This window comes from Malus sylvestris, chromosome 7 (assembly GCF_916048215.2).
Source record: "Malus sylvestris chromosome 7, drMalSylv7.2, whole genome shotgun sequence".
Lineage (NCBI taxonomy): Eukaryota > Viridiplantae > Streptophyta > Magnoliopsida > Rosales > Rosaceae > Malus > Malus sylvestris.
Window position 1 is genome coordinate 32221962 of NC_062266.1, and position 22249 is coordinate 32244210.

At 33.3% G+C, this 22249-nt stretch overlaps 1 protein-coding gene and 1 long non-coding RNA gene across 3 annotated transcripts; one reads left to right on the forward strand and one right to left on the reverse strand.

The window, feature by feature from the left end:
• Window positions 1-6567: 6567 nt before the first annotated feature.
• LOC126630446 (MADS-box protein AGL42-like) lies at window positions 6568-21956 on the reverse strand. 2 transcript variants are annotated; one of them, XM_050300579.1, is made up of 8 exons: window positions 21683-21956; window positions 21350-21544; window positions 16914-16995; window positions 7849-7910; window positions 7657-7756; window positions 7512-7553; window positions 7113-7154; window positions 6568-6945 (listed from the first exon to the last, which is right to left on the reverse strand). In XM_050300579.1, exons 2-8 carry the CDS (start codon window positions 21529-21531, stop codon window positions 6739-6741), a joined length of 717 nt encoding a protein of 238 aa, XP_050156536.1. In that variant the 5' UTR covers window positions 21532-21544; window positions 21683-21956; the 3' UTR covers window positions 6568-6738. The 2 variants fall into 2 exon arrangements, with proteins under 2 accessions (XP_050156536.1, XP_050156535.1); XM_050300578.1 differs by lacking the exon at window positions 21683-21956 and having other exon boundaries at window positions 21350-21552.
• Window positions 11282-13232, forward strand: LOC126630448 (uncharacterized). The gene is made up of 3 exons (XR_007625998.1): window positions 11282-11668; window positions 12339-12398; window positions 13094-13232. It is a non-coding gene; the product is annotated as an uncharacterized LOC126630448 (long non-coding RNA).
• Window positions 21957-22249: the final 293 nt, after the last annotated feature.

Genomic DNA, 22249 nt, shown 5'->3' on the forward strand with positions numbered 1-22249 from the left:
TGTGTTTTATCTATATATCTTTGAAATTGAGAAATTTTCTCATTGATTCAAGTTTTAGTCATGTACTCTCCTGATCTCTTATCTATCTATCCATCTCTACAGTCCATGTGGGTATGTGTATTCCCATGTGTCAAAACGATTTTGTTATACGAGGACGTGTACTGGGGATCTGCGAGCATCTAAATCCAACCCTTCTGTTATAATATCAATTTTATTAGTTTATGACGTTTTTTGTTTCAGTTCAGTTACTATAGTTTGATTCTCTGATGCTAACTTGCTAACCATGGTTAAGATCACTACTTTTTTCTCTACTTGGGTAGGGTTTTAACTTAACCAAGGCCTGTCAAACTCAAAGGTGTCTTTGATTTCAATAATTGAGTTGGTACCAACCTCAACCTCGCAACTAATTATAACAATTTTTAAAAAATTTTCATAACCTAAATGCTCGTTTTGTATGCAAATTTAACAATTTTTTTGGGTCTCTCCTAATTAAATTAGGGTCTTGCGATCAAAATTAAACCACGACATTAAAAAATATAATGGATTGACAAGTGAGAGAGAGAATGAACAACTACTGATCATTGTATTATTATTTTTTGAATTCAGGATCAATTTTACAATATTGCTTGCAAATATCATGTCAAATCGGAGAGAATTGAATCTTAGATCTATCGTTTTCTTTTAAAATAATTGATGTATTCCAATGATGCAGATGTTAGAGAAATTCTTATACATGTTCACACATGATGATGATGTGAAGGATGAAATTGAAGTGCTCTATGTTAATGATTTTTTTCGTTAATTTATTAAGCCATTACATCATTTGTATGATCGAATGGAATTCCTGTATGTCAACAATAAGCCATCATGAATCAGAACACTGTTTATATCAATATGAACAGTATTATCGATAACATTGAAAAGCAACGCACACCATACATATAGCAATTATGAACACTGAACCGATTGTCAGTTTCATCACTACAATTTTTAACATTTTATTTTTTTTAAATCTATCTCATGAGGGACTGAAGAATTTGGTTTCTGTTGATCGAGGATGTCCAATTCATGGTATAACAGACTAATTAATTAGCAGGTTCTCACACTGCCATAGTTTCACACAAAAACAAGGCCGTTTAATTTTCATAATGGAATTTTTTTGGCCAATATTTACCTTTTATACATATGCTATGTAAGTTTAGTTTGTGCACAAGAAGTACACAGACCCTACCTATGAGGAAACTCCAAAGTAAATTCCGTTAAATTAAAATCATGCAACTGCATTTACTGTTCATTTGTTGCACCCATCATCTAGCTAGCCACATGCATTATCTCTTTAGAAAAAATTCAAATGCATCCGCACATTAGACGACTGAATTTGTACGACTAAAGTTTGATAATTTGAATCTAGTTTACTAACTTTTCATTAAATGGATTTGTCTGACTAAATTTTGATAATTTGAATATCGATGCATCTTATACACATATAAATCATAAAAACAATATCATCTCTCTCTCAACCTGGGAAGGCAATCGAGGACAATTGGACAAACAAAACCATGCCATGCATGGACCACAAAAACTGTGCATAGATCCCACTTGACTGAGATTTTTCGGTGCCCTCAGTTGGACCTTCCAGGGACGGGACAGGCCACTGAGGCCAGGCCAGAGCGTCTAAGATTAGATGTATTAGGGGACCACAAAAGCATGGCTTAAACCCTCAAATGCTTTCATTCTTCCCTTGACATGACACTTGGCATTTTATACGTACTGTGAATTAGGCTGTTGTTCGAATAGGAACGGAAGTGAAGAATAAGGTGAAATCATATGCCCTAGTACTAGTCTTAGTCTGAAATATCGATAATATTGATAAAATATTAAGGATGTTTCGGTTTTTTCGAATCACGAATATTTCGGAACATATCCATATACATATCGTACAAATATCGACAATATCGACGATAATATCGGAAAATATTGATGTTGATAATTTCGCTCACATTTCAGCAAAATATTGTCAAAATATCGGTGTAATATCGCTTAAATATCGAAAATATCGATGTAAAGGAAGGAAAAAAAAAAACACAAAGAAGAAAAAAAGGGATAAAAAGGAGGAATATCGATGTAAAGGGAGTAAAAAAAAAACACAAAGATGAAAAGAAGGGGATAATATTGATAAAATATTAAGGATGTTTCGGTTTTTTCGAATCACGAATATTTCGGAACATATCCATATACATATCGTACAAATATCGACAATATCGACGATAACATCGGAAAATATTGATGTTGATAATTTCGCTCACATTTTAGCAAAATATTGTCAAAATATCGCTTAAATATCGAAAATATCGATGTAAAGGAAGGAAAAAAAAAACACAAAGATGAAAAAAAGGGATAAAAAGGAGGAATATCGATGTAAAGGGAGTTCAAAAAAAAACACAAAGATGAAAAGAAGGGAAAAAAGGGAGGAAAAAAAAACACAAAGGGGATTTGAACCCCTTTACTCCTCCAACACCGTAACCACCATATATCACTTATGTTTTAGTGATAATATGCTAAAATATTTATATTTATATAAGTGACATGTTAATAATTACATGCAAAACTATTTGGGGATTTATCATTTGATGAATACTCTTCACATTAAACTTACTCTACACATAGAGATGATGAAGATAGTGAAAATTTTGAACCTCATAGGAACTTTATGTGGTACTAAATCACTCATGTATCTTACAATGCAATGTATAAAGTGTAAAATATTGTAGTAAATCATTATATATAAATGATTATGGTGTGTTTAATCTTTTTTTCATTAATTACTACATATTTTCTACACTCACAGTGTTTGCCAGCTCGCTGTATAATCAACTTAAATTAGTTAAATCCATCATGTAATGCATTTCCTTCTATTTTATTTTTTTTTGATGAACTAATAGATAATTGACTAAATAAACATTCTCCAAAGTTTCAACAAAAATTTCCAAGTTTTTCTTACAATTTCCGTGGTTTTTATTCAATTTTTATCGATATCGATAATATCCCGATATTTTCATCGAAATTTCCATGTTTTTGGACTACCGATATTTCCGATATTATCAATATTTGATACCATGGTACTAGCAAATTATTAGAAGTTGAATGAGTAGAACTCCATATAAAGATCCACAAATTTTATCTTCTAGTTAAACAATACCTAAATCCTGATAAAAAAAATTAAGTAATGTAACGAATACATAGAAATAAATAATACTTAATTCAAGCCGGTCTTAAATTTTGAAAATACATGTAAAATGTGTTAAGAGTAGTAATTTTTGCACTCCATCCTTAGTAATCAATATATATATTAAAACACACCAACCTGAATATAATTAACAAATGAATTAGGACCAATTTCAGGTTTGGGAAGGACATGGTCACATGATTAACACAATGATAGTGTATGAGTGTTGAAGAGTTATTTTATCATTTTTTGAACTTTATGAATCTTTCATTACCTTATCCTCTATCTAATTAGCTACTTTTTATAAGTATCAAATAAAGGGTTGAGGTCATCCGATTCAGATTTTGCGCAAAACTTGGCAGATTCCTTCCTACATCATATTCCTGACAACTTACATTTGCTCTAAATTCTAAATTGAATCTGTCACAGAGAGAGAGAGAGAGAGAGAGAGAGAGAGAGAGAGAGCCATTTCAAATTCAAAGTGGTCCTGTTCCCGGGAACTCGAAATGTAATAAAACAACTGAGTAGCTGTCATGTTTAACCCAGCAAAAAAGGAAATAACCAAATCCAGTGCCTCTTAGATTATGATTACCAATCTTATTTGTATATATTTTGATTTCTAAGTTTCTTTTAATGACAATAAATTGAATTTACAAGTGAAAAATAATACCTTTAAATTGTAATATCGGAAGCAAATACAAACTCCCGCGTATTTTTTCTACTTTCTATGGTTTTGTAAATTTGACAACTAGCTGGGAAGGAGAAAGAGAGGAGCGTATGATCGGTCATGGTGGGCTTTAGAGTTAGACAGAGAAAAAGAAGGCTATTATTGAAGATAGGAAAACAAGGAGAATAATGTTATGATCGAGACGATATAAAGAGAGGTCCCATAACCTTTTTACATTTTTATTTTTTGTGCATGCTAAAATCATGTTGCAGGTATCCATTATTAGAGAGAGAAGAGCCCCTAATTTTTCCTCCACAAAATTATATCTACGTAAAAATATGTATTCTACTACCAACAACTAGATTTTGAATTTCTTTCCTTATTGTACGGTATTTGTGTATGGGATAGCAACGCGATCGGAAATAAATTAGGTTAACCATGTCATTTTATTTTATAAACGATAATGTTAGTTGTGATAGAAGTAGATAATGAGTCAGCACTCATTTGATGTATGTATAAATACTCTCTTGATGTATAATTCTGATTCATTCAATGAAAGATTCAGTTCATCACTTTCTATCAAGTTGGTTAAATGGTTAGTTTGAAGGAGGATCGGTGGGATGAAATACACACCAGGTCATAGGCATAATTATTTTTCGCCACTGATAAAGTGTCATCTACAGGTCAACCATGTCTTCACAAGAGTAAAATATTTTCAAATGGGTGTGATATCCACACACCCCTTTTTACTTCTCACACACCTTTCTAATTTTCGGCCATCGGATCGAATGAAATGAAGAAGACCAACGGACATAAATTAACAAGAGGTGTGTGAGAAGTAAAAAATGATATGTGGATAGCACACCCCATTTTTAAAATAGAGACAGGAAAGAGGTTAAAGCCCCAAAAGAAGTTCTTTCTAAAGGCCCCAAAAATATTTGCATCTGTTATGGATTGGATCTATAACGGCCTTCGGTACAAGTTTGGGCTCAAAACGAATAATTGTTATCTATGTTTGGCAGCAGCGGAAAGAACTGCTTTGGGAGGGCCGTGGTGGCGCAAGTGTAGGCCATCTTCAATCGAAGAGGCCCTCTTTAGCCTTATAGTCATCCAAAAAATTATATTTTAATGAACAGTGTCAGATAATATTTCATACCATCTTCAACCGAGGGGGTCAAATGACCATAGACCAAACATAGTCATGTGACAAAAAACCATCTCCAACCAAGAGGTCTAAAGGGCCATAGGTTAACATAATTTATTATTTCAAATTAAAGACTACAACAACTTAAATTTAAAAACTACACCTTAAATATTAAAAACTACGACTTAAATTTAAAGACTACAACTTAAATATTAAAATTAGAATTTATTATTATTATTCTTTTAAAATTTTGTCCGAGAAAAAAAAATTTCAAATCCAACGGCTACTGGCGTCATGCTGACACCAGTAGCCGTTGACATTTGAATTTTGGGCCACCCCGAGAATGAGCCAGCTGGTTGGCCTAATTTGGTATTTTTAGTCTGGTGAGACCCATGAGCCATTTGGCCTAACCCTCAGTTGGAGGTGGTTTTCATGTCATTTAAGGTTATTTTTAGCCCTATGGCCCTCTGGCCGGATCGGTTTGAGATGGCTTTAAAGTTGGCATCAACAGTTTCTAAGATTGAATGGTACGCCGAAGCATCCCGTTCATCTTCTTCAGTCCAAGTGATGGGTGATTTAAGATAAATGTGGATGTGGCGACAAGATTGCACGAGGGAGTTGGTGGTGCTTGTGCCATGGTGAGAGATTGGAGAGGTACATTTGTTGCAGAGGTGAGCTTGGTGATTTGTGAGCGTCTCCTCGGCTGCTCACATTGAGATTTTGGCGATGTGTGGGGTTGAAACTTGGGATGTCTCTAAATCATTCCAAGATTGAAGTAGGGAACGATGCTTCTCTTATAGTAACAGCTGTCTATAGAAGGGAGATTGAATACTCTCCTCTTGGTTGTTTGATTGCAGATGTAAATTACTGGATTCACAATTGCAAGAGGTGAAATTCTCCGTCTTTGCAATGGTGTTGAACATCGATTTGCTTTAGCTATTAATCGTGATGTGTTTGGAAGGAGACCTTCCTCATGACGTCCTCCTAGATTCTGAGTTGAAATCCCTTTTTTAATCAATGAATCCTTTTGAACCAAAAAAAAAAAAAACAATGAATCCTTGAAGAAAATATCATTATATATGTAAAGATTTGAAAGAAGAACATGAAAAAATCTCGAAGTTTATCTTGATAAATAAGATGGTCCGAGGTCCGTAAGATGCTTAAATACTCATATCGAACTGTATTAAAAAAAAAAAAATTATAAAAATTTCCTAAAATCTTAAATTGCAGATTTGATGAAGAACAATGTCATTATTTGATCAGAAAAGCTATGTATTCGTTTTGAGCACCTAATAAGTCATTTCAAATATTGCTATAGTAATACGAAGTTTGATTACTTCTTGTTCTCTTCTAAATGGAGTATTTTGGGCTCAAGAAAACCAGGACCCCTAAATTTAGATTTCTCAAGACCCTTTTTTTTTTTTTTTAACTTAACCCTGTCGAGCTGCTCCTCTATATTTTCCGCTAGTTGTCCCACATCAACCACATTCACCCTCCTCAGCCATGCTCATACATTGTAAGCAAATAATATGGTGCTACAACATGAAGCTTTCAGCATATACATAAAATGATCTGTAATTTTTTACCGTACTATTATTATTGATCTGAGAGCATGGCCACCAAAGATAGGCCTCCATTGCATTATTTTCTTGTTTATATTATTTCTATGGCGTTGTCTTTAGAGATGATTGACATGCATTATTATTTATCTGATACTGACTTCAGACTGGGATGCGAATAACAGTTCACTCTTGGCGGTCCAATGAGCAATTCGGTCTCCACCTTAGAACTCATGCTTCTTTGGCTCCAGTTGCTTACAAAAGCAGAAGCTCCTGCTTTTTCATAGCTTGCAGAAGCAGAAGCGCTTTCTTCTTGACCTGAAGACTCCATCCACGGCTTTGCACGACACTGATCATATCATCATTGTACAGATAAATAAACGAGGAAAGAAAGAAAGACTAGAAAAAAGAAATCATAATGGAAATCAGGATACCAAATCGCCTCAAACGTCATGCACAGTACGGATTTGTTAGTAATTAAATGGAATCAGTTCAAAAGGATTTAAAAACGTTTACCTCTTCCCACAATTGTGCATTCTCTTGTAACAGGAACCTCTCCTGATTTTAGAGGAGAGAAAGATGGTTAGAACTCAGAACTAGTGAAGCAGTTGAACAATGTATGTATAGAGCTCTACAAATTATTTTAATGGTTAGAGAGTTGTTATATTGAGACACTAAAAAAAGTGCACTCTAAATTTTTAATTCATAACAGAAGATTGGAAAATTGGCCAAAAAAATCAATTTTTAATTCATCGATATTTAATTTTCATTAGTTCAACAATTGGGATTTGCTTTTTTATTAATCATTTTAGCCCATTTCCTTCGAGAATTTTTATATAATAAATGCAGCATAACATTTTTTAAATGCTAATAACAACACCGTAATAGTTTTGTAGCACTAAATTAAATGAGTACCTTTGCCTTAAGTTGTTCCCCCTGCTCCATATATAATTGAGCCTGGAATCACTTCCAAGTTAGTAAAATTTCAAAAGGAAAATAAAAATCCATTTAACTGATAAGAGTGGGAGGAAAATGGAAGTTTAATCATTAGCTGAAATACCTTCCTCTCTCTTATGTTGCATAAGCTTCGTTCCAGCTGGCTACTGATCTCTTGGAGTTCTTCAACAGAGCAAGAATCCAAACCATTTCCCAAATACTTCCTACGACATACAAATTTCAGAGTTTAGGAAAACCTGAAACATCAGTTGAGTACAAAAGTGCTGGAGAAGATGATCAAAACTAAGCCATAAACCGTTGAGAAGCTTCTAGGATCTCTATCTTCTGGGCCATAGTAGCTGATTCATGCTTCAAGTGCTGCATGCATGCAGAATAGTTAGTTTTTCTCAGCCTGAACTTGTCTCATATATGAGGTTAGTGTTATCAAGAAATCACTCGCCTTTTGACCTTTTGCATTACGTTTTTTTATGCTACTGAATAAATAAAAGAAAATTCAAAAGAGAGTGCAGAAAGTCAAAAGCAATGCGAAAATCACTTCATGTAACAAAATTGTCTTAAAACAATCATCATCAGTCACAACTAAAGAGTACACACAATGTGAAATGTGATATATAATTCTCCTATAGAGTACAAACGCATGGAAACATGCTTAGGTGTGAAAGGATTTGCTAATAGTAACCTAATCAACAACTTGAAGCCCCCTCCCCGGATTCTTTTCTTTTTTCCTTTCTCGTTAGATAAGCATGTATCAGCCTATCAGGTGTCAATATTGTAAAGTAATGATGATGCTTAAATAAGACGAGGAAGGTCAAAATCCAAAAAACTTCCCAGCAATCTTAATATACATACTAACAAATACAATTGTGTGTATGTATGGTACTGATTTGCACATACGTAGATTATAACACACAGTTGATGGAGAAATGGAGTTTCAACATAAAACCAATTAGCAATATGAGTAGTATCCCAACTACTTATAAGCACATGCAATGTCTCTTCTCTCATCAATGTGGTATTCATTCTCAACATGCCCCCTCACGTGTGAAAATTTTTAAGCCTAACACATGGACAACACAACTCGGGTGACATGGAGCATGTGTGGTATTGGAAATATGGAGAGTCTTTCAACTACTTATAAGCACATGCAAGGTGTTAGGAATGTCGGTACTACAAGATAGAGAATGCTCAAGGTAAAGTAGAAAATGGACATCAAGAATTTATGTGGTTCGGCAATTTATGCCTACGTCCACGAAACAATGATCAATCTTCACTATATGAAAAAAATGAGTACAACAAGAGTAGTCTTACCAAGCCAAAGACAAGGCTTGATGGATACAAGAAAATATGACACACTTTCTATTGCTCTAAACTTCACTCACAATGTGTAGTGGAACACTCTCACTCTCACTCTTGGAGTGGAACTCTAGCTTTGGACTTGATCATTTACTACTCACACTTGGTTCTTAATTGGTTACTTCACTACAACATCACACTCATATTTATAGGTGAGAGTTTAGCATCCTACTAGTTTCTAGCGTATTCTTCAAACCTCTAGCATAGATAATTCTAGACTAGCCACAAAATTGTAGCTTTTAGATCTTTCCATTTGCAACCAAGAAAGCTAGTACTCTCTAACTTCTTCCATCAACTTAATAATATGCTAGAATTGTCTAGCATGCTCCAACCACCTCACTTGCTTATTAGAATAATCTAGAACATTGATCATGGGCTGAACCATATACCAACACAAGGTTCCTGCTCTCATCATTGTATGATCCATTTCCAACCATTGCCACAGAGAATCTCTTAAACAATTAGTTCTGGATTAGTATTGGAAAGAAAGGTGCCTAGCAGAAGCAAGTAGGAAGAGAAGCGATAAGAAGTTAAGAACCATCCCAGGCAAGTGATCTAAAAAACACTTACAGGAAAGTAGACTGTTGAGCTTGGTGCATCTGTGCCTCCAGAGAACACAACAGTCCTTTTTCCAATGCCCTCTGGAAATACGACAGATTCCAGGGCACATAAACCACCCAGAAATGCCCCCTGACTATAATCAAAATAGGTAAAATAAAAAAGCTATATCTTCATTGGGGTTCAAGCAAGGGGTGGTTGCTTATTACACCATGTTCCTCTAGCACACCTAGTAAAAACGAATTTAGTCTAAGCTAATATGAACAAATGGGTCCGAATTTGCTCATTACTCTTACTAGGTGGTGAGCGGTGCGCCACATTTAAGCGGTTTAACTATAGTTAGCTAATTGAATTTTCATATATATAACAAAAATAAAATGCTAAAAAAACCACAATTTTATAAATTCCTTTCTAATTTGCTTGCCTCAAATCTTGAAATTATTTTTTATTATCAATGCTATTTTTTTTTACGTTAGAAATCATCAATGCTAAAAAGATTCATACCATATAAAAAAGGGAACTTTAACGAAAAGCACCCGGTACTGTTCACTTTAACGAAAAACCATATTTTTACACTAAAAAGTCAATCCTGGTACTATTCATTTTACCCTTCATTTTGTCCTTATCATTAAAACTCAAAGTTTTCAAGCCCTTTTCATTAGTTTTCCTTATAAAAAAGGGTATATATATTAAAACCAAAGAAAACAATTAGGATAGTGTTATTCATACACCTATTTTTACCTTTTACACACTCTTGTTAATTTTTTACTATTGATCTTCTTCTATTTATTTGATCTAACTGACGAAATTAAGAGTAATATGTGAGAAGTAAAAATGCCTATGTTGATAGCACCACCCAACAACTATTACTGCTACATTTTCACTCTTTCAGTTCACTAGGAGGGTACTAGAACCAAAGAAACATCTATGGTGCCTACTCTTTCACTCTTCACGGATCGAATAATGTAGAGTTATTAAATTAAAATATTATTAGTTTTGTTGCTCTCACACACAGAACAATACTTATTGGCTAGTGACAAATCTGTAATTGGATTAGTTTTAACAATATTATTAGTTCTTTGATATGTAATCGAAGGGGTTTTTATTTTCTTCTATTATTATTAATCTCGAAAGTAAAACTATGGAAAGCACCTTAAAACTAATGGAGATTAGACTGATGTGATAGTTCAAGTTTCTACACTCCAGAATCAAGCAACAGACAAGTTTATAATATTATTAAAGATAACACTCGTTTATTGGATAATGAAGATTTTGTTGCTCTTTGTTGTGAGTATGACTCGAGAGCCCAAATTGCGCTTGCAATTGAGTTCAATTGCCTTTAGACCCAAAAATGTTGCTCCACTGGTAGAACAAAAAAAACAAAAGGGAGGCAATAGTGTGAAATGCAGCAGCCCAATTGGCCGCTCTGCCAACTCAACCCAGGGCTTGGGACCACGTGGTGATGGCGACATCATGCCGATGTCTACAGCTGACAAGGGGGCCCACCCCACGTTGTCAAACAGCTATAATTTCATGTGACTACAACCGTCGAATTTCAATGGTAAAAAAATAAAATATTTTGCTTTTGCACTATGTGGCATTTTGTGGCGCATCTGATCAAGATTAATCTAACTCTAAAAAATCATAAAAAATATTTTAAAAAATTAAAAAAACTTACACTACATGAATCTTTGAGAATCTTACTAAAAATCTATGCGGACATGTAAAGACCTGAATTTTAATTATATTATTTATCTATTTTTATGACTACATATTTTTTTTTAAAATAACTATTTATGTTTCAATGTTGGTTTTCACGTGTTGAGCAAATGAAAGAAAGGGATGCTAAGAATGTCCAAGGATAAGGGGGTATCGTAGGACTACTTGGAGAGCACTCCAAATTAGCAGGAGGTGGCAGTATGTGGTGATGAAAGAGTTTTCCCTACTTAAGCGGTTGACACCTACTGCATTCCACCTACTGCATTCAAGCGAGTAAGCTATCTGCTAGCTTGAGTTCGTCCTGATCAAGTTTGAAGCTAGAATGGGTTTGCCACGTGGTGGAATAGGTGTCACACTACAAGACACAAAGCCCTTTGGAGAGAGGGAGGGAGCCCACAAACTGATCAGATGAGACCTTGACCTTGACTCAGGTGGAGTGAATTGGTCTCCTATAAGTTGATTTACCTATCCACCCTGCAGCATGGGTACCGATTCCCATCTTGCTTGCTTTAGTCATTCATAGCTATTTTGTATCAATTGTTCTTATTAATTTCAGTGTATTTTGTAATCTTGGCATGTATTAGCCACTGTTATTAATTGTTATTAATTCAAAATTAGTTGCATATACTGATACCAAAATATATGCAGAAAGATATTTTGTTGAAGTGTGTTTTGATTTAAAGCTGAAAAGGGATGTTTTATATGGATTGGTTAGCTACTGGAAAGCATGTTTTGATAAGTTGTTGGTCCCTTCTTTTTAAATCCTATATCAAATAAAGTTGGTATGTTGAGTTGGTACCCTAAACCCTATATATATATGTATGCATGTACTTCAACTAAACCTAGCTGGTTTTTACATTTTTCAAACTATCTGCATATGTCCATGTATATAGTATATCGAATAAACCATGTCTGAAGTTGGAAACGATTACATAATGCATGTATATGTGTGGTTTAATATGTTTAATTTCATAAAACAGGCTTTTATCTGACTATTGGCCAAGGCTATTTTTCATCACCCAGCTTATACACCAAGAAGACAGCATGCATATTTATATTTCAATTGGGTGTTGTTAAATTAGTAATCCCAGCTACTTTAATTAGGATTAAAGTTCATGTCATGCGTTTAGTAATTGTCTTACATTTGTGAAATAGGACTTGATCAAGGTGGTGGACTCTTGTAATAGAGAGTTGGAGCAATTCTTTGGAATCCAGGTAGGAGAAATACAGCAGATCTTTATGGAGATTGATTATATTAAATTTCGTGGAATACTATTATTATTGTTTATCTCATTGGTCTATAATTCTTGTGGAGTGTTAATTGGAAATGTGTACATTGTTTCGCTGGATGACTGTGTTGTAGTTGTCTATGAATTACTTTTGATTGAGAATATACTATGATATCTAAAATGAAAGTATTTGTGAATCATTGATAATGTGTCATGTGGCAGTAGTTACGGCGTTGAGAACGAAATTGGAAAGGAGGGTAGTTGGAAAAGACATTTTTTGTAGTTGAGCCAAACTCCTAGTAAGTACCAAGTTTCAGACGAGCCTACAGTGCATAATTTCTTTTAGAATAATTTAGGGTTGGCGACGAAGAGTTTAGGCAAGAGGACTAACAAAAGGGGATATTGGGATGGTTGTGTTACGGGGTTTAGTTTGTATAATAGAACATTCAAACCACCACTGCAGAAGCAAAATGCACGGTATGGGACGTGCAGGTCTGTGTTTTATTATATGAATTAACAGGTAGAGATGAAGAGTATTGCATTGCACTCTTGCATTGTTATCGACAATGATTTGATACTGGATTACATCATTTTATGAAACTTAATTTAGTATTGTTAATATCTGTGATAATGTTATGTCTCTACTGAGCTATTAAAGCTAACCCCTCTATTGTTATGCAGGTTTACGAACTAGACCGTCAAAAGAAGGTAGACGGGATGAGATAGAATTAGATGTGAGGCTAGAATTTGTATTTATTTATTTTAGCCTTGTAAAGAATTCTTGAGTTTCTTTTTAATTGAGGAATAATTTTTTTACCCAGTTTCGAGTTTCTTTTATTTATTTATCTTTTTAGCTTGCCTGCTGGATATGGGTTCGAATTTTTCCGCCGAGCTCGAGTCGAAGTGTGACAAAATGGTATCAGACCATACGGATTAGATACCCTTGGAATTGAACTGTAGTGCCAACTAGAAAAGTTGAACTAAAAGGAACTAGGGCATTGGTCCCTGGACCTTTGCATTTTATTAGTTGTTGATACTTACTTGTAGTGTCAATTTGAGTTTAGCAGTGTGAGAGACTAGTATTCTAGTTATAGGTAGTTCCATGGGTTTTTAAAAAGTTTTCATTTCATTGGCTTTGCTTACATCTTGTTGGTTACTTGCAGTACAATCAATTAGTTGAAAAAATATATATTTCAAGTCATGTGTTCCATGTTATTCATTGAATTTTCATGGATTCTATGATAGTGGTTGGAGCACAAGTTTCTCTTAGGGTCCATCAGATGACTGAGAAGAGCAATTCTATATTTTCATAGTTTTGCAAACATTACATCTCTTTTAGAAAATTCCTAGTTGGGAATGTCTTAGAAATTTGATGTAAGAGACTCTCTTAGACAGGAAATTAAAGTTCAGGTTGGATCTATTGAATTATTTATTAGTTCGATTATGTTTCGAAGAGGGAACCAATTCACATGTGACTCATTCCTACTTGGGGATAACAAAAAGAAGGACCGTTAAGTGACATTCTCATTCCTACATGAGTTAGTGTTAAACATGGTGTCTCATTCCTATACAACTCAGGGTTGTATGATGAACTACTGAAATGTCATTCCTACACAATTTTGGATTGTGTGATGAGTACATTATATTTCATTCCTAAACAATTTATGGTTGTGTGATAAATCTATTAAACTTCATTCATACACAATTATTGGTTGTGTGATAAGTTCAACAAAATTCATTGATAAAGAAGTTCATTCCTATACAACTTCTGGTTGTGTGATGAGACTATTGATCCTCATTCCTATAGCTTCAGGCTATGTGATGAGTAAAATGAAATCACCAATGTCGGTGAGAATAAAATAATTAAATAGTGGGCCCAAGTGATGGGTCACATTTCTGAATGTTGTCATACCACGAAGCCATTAAGGATACTACACTTAGTACTATTTCACTTGGAAACTGGATTCACTCAAATTCCAATTACTGGGGTTGAGGTTAATTTGGTTAGACTGCTTGTTAATTACAACTGTTTTTCCTAAGATTATTGTTCGAAGCAACTAGAGTTGTGACTGTGAGTTAAGCTTTGGGATTGAGCTTTTGGTTTCGTGGAAATTGTGTGAGTAAGTGGTTTTCGAAAATAATTTTGTTAGTACAGAAGAAAAATAATTTGTTCCAAATGCAAATTTTGTGTTTCATTTCAAAATTTTCATTTGCTCGTTTCGAAAAGGAAAAAGATATTAGTTATGTTTTTATTTGAAGGGTCAAGCTCAATTTTATCGTTGCTTGAAAAGAAAACTTATGTTTTGGCATATATCCGTTTTACTATCAGTGGATTTTACAGTGTTATACTATATATAAAGGGAAGAAACGCTAGAGTTGGAAGCCAATACATAAAAAATTGCAATCCACTTAAAATGGAAGGGTAATCTCTATGCAACCATTTTGGTTGGATATTCTCATAGTTTTCTTCAACTACTATTATATGTTGAGTAAGGTCTTATAAATTTTGACGACAAAATTTATTTTAAATAGGATGGATCGTAAAAGACCCGGATTTTAATTATATTATTTATCTATGTTTATTTATTTTTTAAATATAATTATTTATGTTTCAATGTTGGTCTCCTCTTGTTGAGCAAATGAAAGAAAGGGATGCTAAGAATGTCAAAGGATAAAGGGGTATTTGTAGGATACATGGAGAGCACTCCAAATTAGCAGGAGGTGGGAGTATGTGGTGATGAAAGAGTTTTCCCTACTTAAGCAGTTGACACCTACTGCATTCAAGTAAGTGAGTAAGCTATCTGTTTAGCTTGAGTTCGTCCTAATCAAGTTGGAAGCTAGAATGGATTTGCCACGAGGTGAAATAGGTGTCACACTACCAGACACAAAGCCCCTTGGCTTTGCACGTAGCAGTTTGTTATGGTCCATCCAGTATCTATTCACCTACTGCCTTTCCTCTAGTATAAATAGAGATGCAGCCTTCATGCTAACTCAGAGAGAGAGAGAGAAAGAGAGATAGAGAGAGATCAGAGAAGAGACTGTATATTCGTCGGAACAATTTATAGCAGAACTCCTCTGTTCCCTTTTCCGTTAAGCTTCCTCTATGCCTTCGAGTAATAGAGCGTGTTCTTAGTTTTGGTTTCTTATCCTAGCACTGAGAAGAAACGGTGAAATCAGTATTCAACTATGAGGTTAGAATGGAAACAACCCAGAAACTGATCAGATGAGACCTTGACTCAGGTGGAGTGAATTGGTCTCCTATAAGTTGATACACCTATCCACTTGCAGCATGGGTAACGATTCCCATCTTGCTTGCTTTATTCAGTTCATAGCTATTTTGTATCAATTGTTCTTATTAATTTCAGTTTTATTTTGTAATCTTGGCATGTAATAGCCACTTTTATTAATTCAAAATTAGTTGCATATACTGATACCAAAATATATTCAGATGGATATTTTGTTAAAGTGTGTTTTGATTTTAAAGCTGAAAGAGATGTTTTATTAGCTACTGGAAAACATGTTTTGATAAGTTGTTGGTCTCTCTCATTTTCCTCGTCTTTGTCTTTATAAAAAAGTCAACATAAGATATTGAGGTGGTTTAATCGTAACCCTTCAAATAAGAAGGGACTGCAAGTGAGGAGAACTTTGAGAGACAAGGATCCTACTCCGACGCAGCACCTTGTTCATATATGCATGGTTCATTGAGTAAAATGCTATATTAATTCTCTTTATTTATTTATTTTAAATTATCTTTCTTTATTAATTCGTGCCTAGATGATAATTAATCTTATTATTTCCATGCTTTTTTTGTCGATATTATTTCCATGCTTTGACGTCATTCACAACCCTTTCTCCATGCATTAATGGATATGTCAAATTACTTTTTGTGAATCTTAAAGGCCGACTAGGACTCAAATCTTTAGGTCTGTAGCTCTAAAGCTTCTAGCCTGAAATAAATCATAGATACTTGGTTCTTTTCCATGTCACTCAACTCAACTGATACAAAAAAAACTAACCCTATGTTTGGATCACGAGATTTTTCCATCGAGCTTTAGATTTAATTGTTTAAAATGCACTAGAAAAATACTATTAATGAACTACACAAGCACCATAAAATACTACAAATACATTACAAGGGACTACATAAAAAAATTTCAAATGACAAGTTTCAAGGAGTTATTTGAAACTTCTCTCCAATGTATTGCATCTACTCACTTTCAAGTCTATCTATCTAATTTTTGTAATGCATTCTGAACAAATTTAGGGTAAATTTCATTAAACTTTAAAACTATTTGTTCTTCACCCAAACATAGGATAAAAGTTCCTTATTTTTGCCCTAATATAATAATTTCCAGACTTTATATGAATCAATATTATATATCTTCTATCTTATTGAAGATTATGGCCGATGACAAAATTCCCCACATCAAGATACTGTAAGTTTTATAATGAACTCTGAAATTAAAGATGGATTTTCAAATTCCAAGATAGAACTTCTAACCTGCACGTATTGTTCCGCTTCAACCATGTTGGTTTCCCCTCCATTTTCATGTTTGAGGTATCGTTCTATAGTCTGGTGCATGCTGAAGCATCCAGAAATAGAGAGGTCAAAAACAGATAATGATAAAATTAGATAGAGCTGCATTCATTACAATATCTCTTAACAACAAGATATGTATATACATACATACTTGATGTTACGCAATGGTTCAGGTTTTCCTTTCGTTAAGTGTCAAGGAATAGCAGAAAACATAATCTGATTCATAAGTACTTCCTTTGTGAAAAATTGACCGTTTAAAACAAAGGAACGCAACAATCTTAAAAGTTAATACACACACACACATCTATCCTGATTTGTGGCACTATATTTTTAACACAATATTTGAATACAAATTTTGAGACCATTAGATTAGTTCACTCTTAACGGTTGAGATGTAATCTGACATGAAAGCTAATTTGATTATTAATCTTTAAACAATTTGAAAATAAAATTTTGAACATTTCAATTATGATTCCCTCTTTATCATTAACTATCTCCATTAACTATATGTTTCAATCTCTCCTTTCCCACTTTCCTCATTTTTTTGGTCTCTTCGTTTTCTCATGCTCTCTAGCATTCTAATTATTTTTGTAACTTTGTTGGACTGTGAAGTATTTCTGAGATGGAATAGGATATCAAGGGTACCGGATTTGAATTTAAGGATAAGAAGATCGAATTTTTCATCTCCTTTCGTTTTCTCATAGTTTTATTCAACCGACATGATTTTTTATATTTCATAAGTTGGATGCATAACATCATAAAATCTATTGTACATTTCATTCAAATTCATGAGTTATAATAAAAATGAACAAACCCCTTTCATCAAAATACGGCAACGGATAAACAAATATAAAATTCCATATAGCCTATAGTCTAGTATAACCATTTCGAAATACTTATTCTAGGTCATTATTGACTAGTGCTCTTCCCATATCTATGAACATTATTGTCTCAAATACCTATGAAACATCAAATTGGAGCAAAAGTTTAAGAAACCTTTTGGGGGCTAAATTCTCCATGAATATGTCTATGTAACTTCTTTTATACAATAAACGAAAAATCGTACTTTGTTTAAAATAAAAAATAAATAGAGAATAGAATGGAAATGGCAAAGAGGAGGAGAAAAAAAAACTGAAGGAAGGGATGTTTTGAAATAAGTGCCTCAATTTTGAAAATTTGAAATTAAACTTTCATGTCTTTTAGAGATTTGATTAAACTCTTTTTCTCATAAGAATTAATATTTTTTGTACCAAATTACATAACCTGCCATTGCCCCATAGTTCTTAAAACCTCACACCAAAATTCCCTATAATCTAGCATTTTGATTACTCTCTCCCTCCTTGGAGATAATTGCCAAAAAAAAAAAAGCGTAGATAAATACAATTTAATTTCACAATACTTCCTACAATTTAGCAATGATTATCTACGATTTAATATATATATATATATATATATATATTTTTTTTTTTTTTTCAAAATAATTTAAAATATTTTTAAATCCAACAAAATCAAACGTACCAAAAATAGGACTGACAACAGTATAAACATACCAATAAATAATGTGTACAAAATCGAACGCACCAAAACTGAAAATAATGTATCAATATCAACAATGTATACCAAATCAAACGTACCAAAACCGCAAAGAAACATACCAATCAACGTTTAATTCAAACACACCCAGCGATAATATACACATAATATGTTGTACTTGATAATAGTTTGTCAACAACTATAAGTAAAAAAAAATGCAAAGAAAAATAGTTTGACAAAAAAAATGAAAAAATTATTGTGGATCACCAATGATTTGGAAAAAAAATCCATAAAAACAAACCATTTGAAAAAAGAGAGAATATTTAATGTTTGGAGGACAAAACAATTTATTTTGATCAAAAGAATATAATTGGAAAAGGAGATAATAGAGTTAATAACTAATATCCCACTAAATAAGGAAAAAAAACACATCCAACAACTTAGAGGATAAATTCAGAAATAATAATTAACATTTTATTTTCAAAAAATACATAATGATATGTAATTTAAATTAACTGAAAATGCTAAGCTGTTTATTGATCAAAACACTTTAATCAAATTTCGAAAAGACACAAATGTTTAGTCTAAAAGATATAAAAAAATTGTATGGGATTCTAATTTTCTCTTAATTTTAAGGGATTGATTACAATATTTATACTTATTCAATACAATCACCACCTGATGATAATATATAATTAATATGAATATATGCAAGTGACCCTTTACCACACTGGTAGAAAAGTGTTGAGCCCTGACATGATGGTTGTGGGTTCAAACACCGTCAATATCTAATCTAACATCTAATCTAACAAAATCTATCATTTGACAAAAAAATATCAGACCGACAAAATGGGAATTGTATTAAACATATACACGTAATTAAGGAAAAATCAAATTAATTTTCATGTCAAGTAAAATCTCAACAATTAAAAGTAGGGTAATTCAATGGTTTAAAACTCATGACAAAACATGTGTATAACATATGGTCACATATCTGCCCCATGGTTTAGGATCAGGGAACACCCATTTTTTTATACACATTTTGCAAGTCCCATTTTGTAACCTTTTCAACAATCTACATTTCAATTCATTATCCATAGACCATCCTTGCAAAAATTAAATAAATTCAAAACTATTAAGACACTCATTTGTAACTTTGTAGTGAAGAAAATGGATGAATACGTTTTGCAAATAAACACTAAAATGACTATCATTCAATTCATCGGTCATATGGTTTCATATTGGGTGATTTTTGGTATAAATGATCTTTAAGGTAAGATCTAAAATATAGACAGTTGGACCGTTGAAATACATTACGAAAGAGACCCTACAAAACGTGTGACAAAATATATATAGGGTGAGGATTCGGGGACACATTTTTTTGACACCCATTTTGTTTGGCCCACTTCGTTATGTATTTCAACAATATGAACTATCTATATTTTAGTACATCATCCATAGATCATCCTTACAAAAAATTAGACAAATCTAAAACTATTAAGACATTTATTTATAGTGAAGAAAATTGACAAAAACGAAACCCTAAATTTAATCCAATGGTCATATGGTTTCACATTTTGACACACGTTTTTGTGGGGCTCACTTAGTAATGTATTTCAACGATCCAACCGTCTATCTTTTGTCTTATCTCAAAAATCATGTATACCAAAAATACCAAAATCCGAAAATCATATGACAGTTGGATTAAATTTACTGTTTCTTTGTAGAACCATATTCGTTTAACCCAAATCCAAAACCATATGATCATTGGATCAAATTTAGTGTTCCTTTGAAGAATTGTATTCGTCTATTTTCTTCACTACAAATGAATATCTTAATGGTTTGGTGTTCGTCTATTTGCAAGGATGTTATATAAATGATGTACTAAAATATATATGTTCAAATCGTTGAAATACATGACGAAATGAACCTTAACAAACGTGTGTCAAAAGACGCTTGTCCCATGATCCTAACCTCTACATATATTACTATGGCCAGGCTAGCAATTTTGACAAGATCAAGTGGACAAAATAATTACGTAGGTATATAGTTAGTGATAAATTTACCAGAACTTAAGCATGCAGATGCATTAAAACAAAGAGCAACATCTACACATGTACTTAAGGGGAAATGTAAAGTTGAAAAGCCCCCAAGAAATCTCATTCAATTCACTGGAAAAAAGTTCTACATAAACTGGTAGAAACGACAAAAAAAGCTTCTTGAAATCTAATCACCATAATTAGCAATCAGATAAAACAAATGTTATTTAGACCTACACTATCTCCAATGAAATCTCCTGCAGAACTGTAAAAGGAGCAGGCTACTACTCTCTCCAATGAAATTGTGTTGGTCATCCATCCAATCATCAACAAACTAGTAAAGTATAAATGCAAATTCATTATATGTGGATGAATTTTCAAATTTTATGTGGAAATACTCCAATTGTTTCCGGGTAAGTTTAATAAGTTTGGTTCCTCCAGTTTCAAACTCAAACCGGCTGCTGATGTCCCATTCACATTATGTTAGAGTAGAGTCCTAAGCAACCTAGTCTTAGGTTGTTACACGGTTTTGATTAAAAAGATATCAGACTTGATTAAAAAGATGCATATGGTACATCCATTAAACATATATAGATTCTCAAGTCTTGATTATGACCAGAATTGATAGAAAGCTCGAAAAATCTGTAGAACATTTTTTTGTATCATCGGACACCCTAGCTCAAGCTGGTACAACTACATGTAGACGTTTTATGATGTTTGTTTCATTTATTTATTTTTTTTTATAAAATTATTAAGCATATAAAACAAAAAGAAAGATGGGGCTTCAAGACTTTAAATAGAAGGAATTTAATAACAGAAACGTACTCAGAGCTGGAGAACTCATAGATCCTGCCCTTCTGAGAGAAGGTGATGACTGCAACTTCAGCATCGCAAAGAACCGAAAGCTCAAAGGCTTTCTTCAACAAGCCGTTTCGACGTTTCGAGAAGGTCACTTGCCGGCTAGTGTCATTCTCAATTCTTTTAATCTTAATCTTCCCTCTCACCATGTCCTCGCTTTGCCTAATCATCATCCACCACCATAAGTAATAGTAAAGAAAAATAATCTTATAGAAATTGGTAAAAATATGCCACATATATAGCTCAAAAAGCTAGCCAAAGGATTTCTTTAGTAGAATTATTAAGAAAAAGATTTATAACCTGCACCCGGGAAAGATTTGAAGAAGTGCTCCAACACTAGAAAGATGACAGATTTTGTGAAGAACGCTGACAGCAAAGAAAACCCATCTGGAGAGGGTTTACTTTAAAACCCCCAAAGAAGTTCTAAATAAAGCAAATTATAGATGAAACCCAAAAGGATATATAGAAGCAAACCCCCAAAAACATGTTAGATTAAGTTTCCAAAAATGGAATATAGAGACCCCATATGAAAAGAGACAGGAAAACACCCCAAACAAGAGCAGCAAGGACACAGTGGTATTGGATTGGAAAGAATACATATATGGAAAAAAGATCAGAAACCCTAGAGATAATATTAAAAGAGAAGGGAACGCTGGAGAAATTTTTTATTGTGACTTGAACACGAATGATATATCACGTGTTTCTATGCAAGTAACAGAAAATTGTACGCTTTAAGTTATTAACATTTTAACATACATATCTGACTATTTATATAATAACACGTGGTGTACCATTTCGTGTGCTAATCATATTAAAAAATCTCTCAAAACAGTGAAGGATCGTTTTATCTGATTGGGGACTCTTTAT

Bases quoted from the DNA above. Each gene is read 5' to 3' on its own strand.
- LOC126630446 (XM_050300578.1), bottom strand. From the start codon at position 21,552: ATGATTAGGCAAAGCGAGGACATGGTGAGAGGGAAGATTAAGATTAAA. The intron at 7,911-16,913 runs GTTAGAAGTTCT...GCATGCATGCAG, and splicing joins AAGCGGAACAATACGTGCAG to CACTTGAAGCATGAATCAGC. The intron at 6,946-7,112 runs GTAAACGTTTTT...TGATATGATCAG, and splicing joins ATGCACAATTGTGGGAAGAG to TGTCGTGCAAAGCCGTGGAT.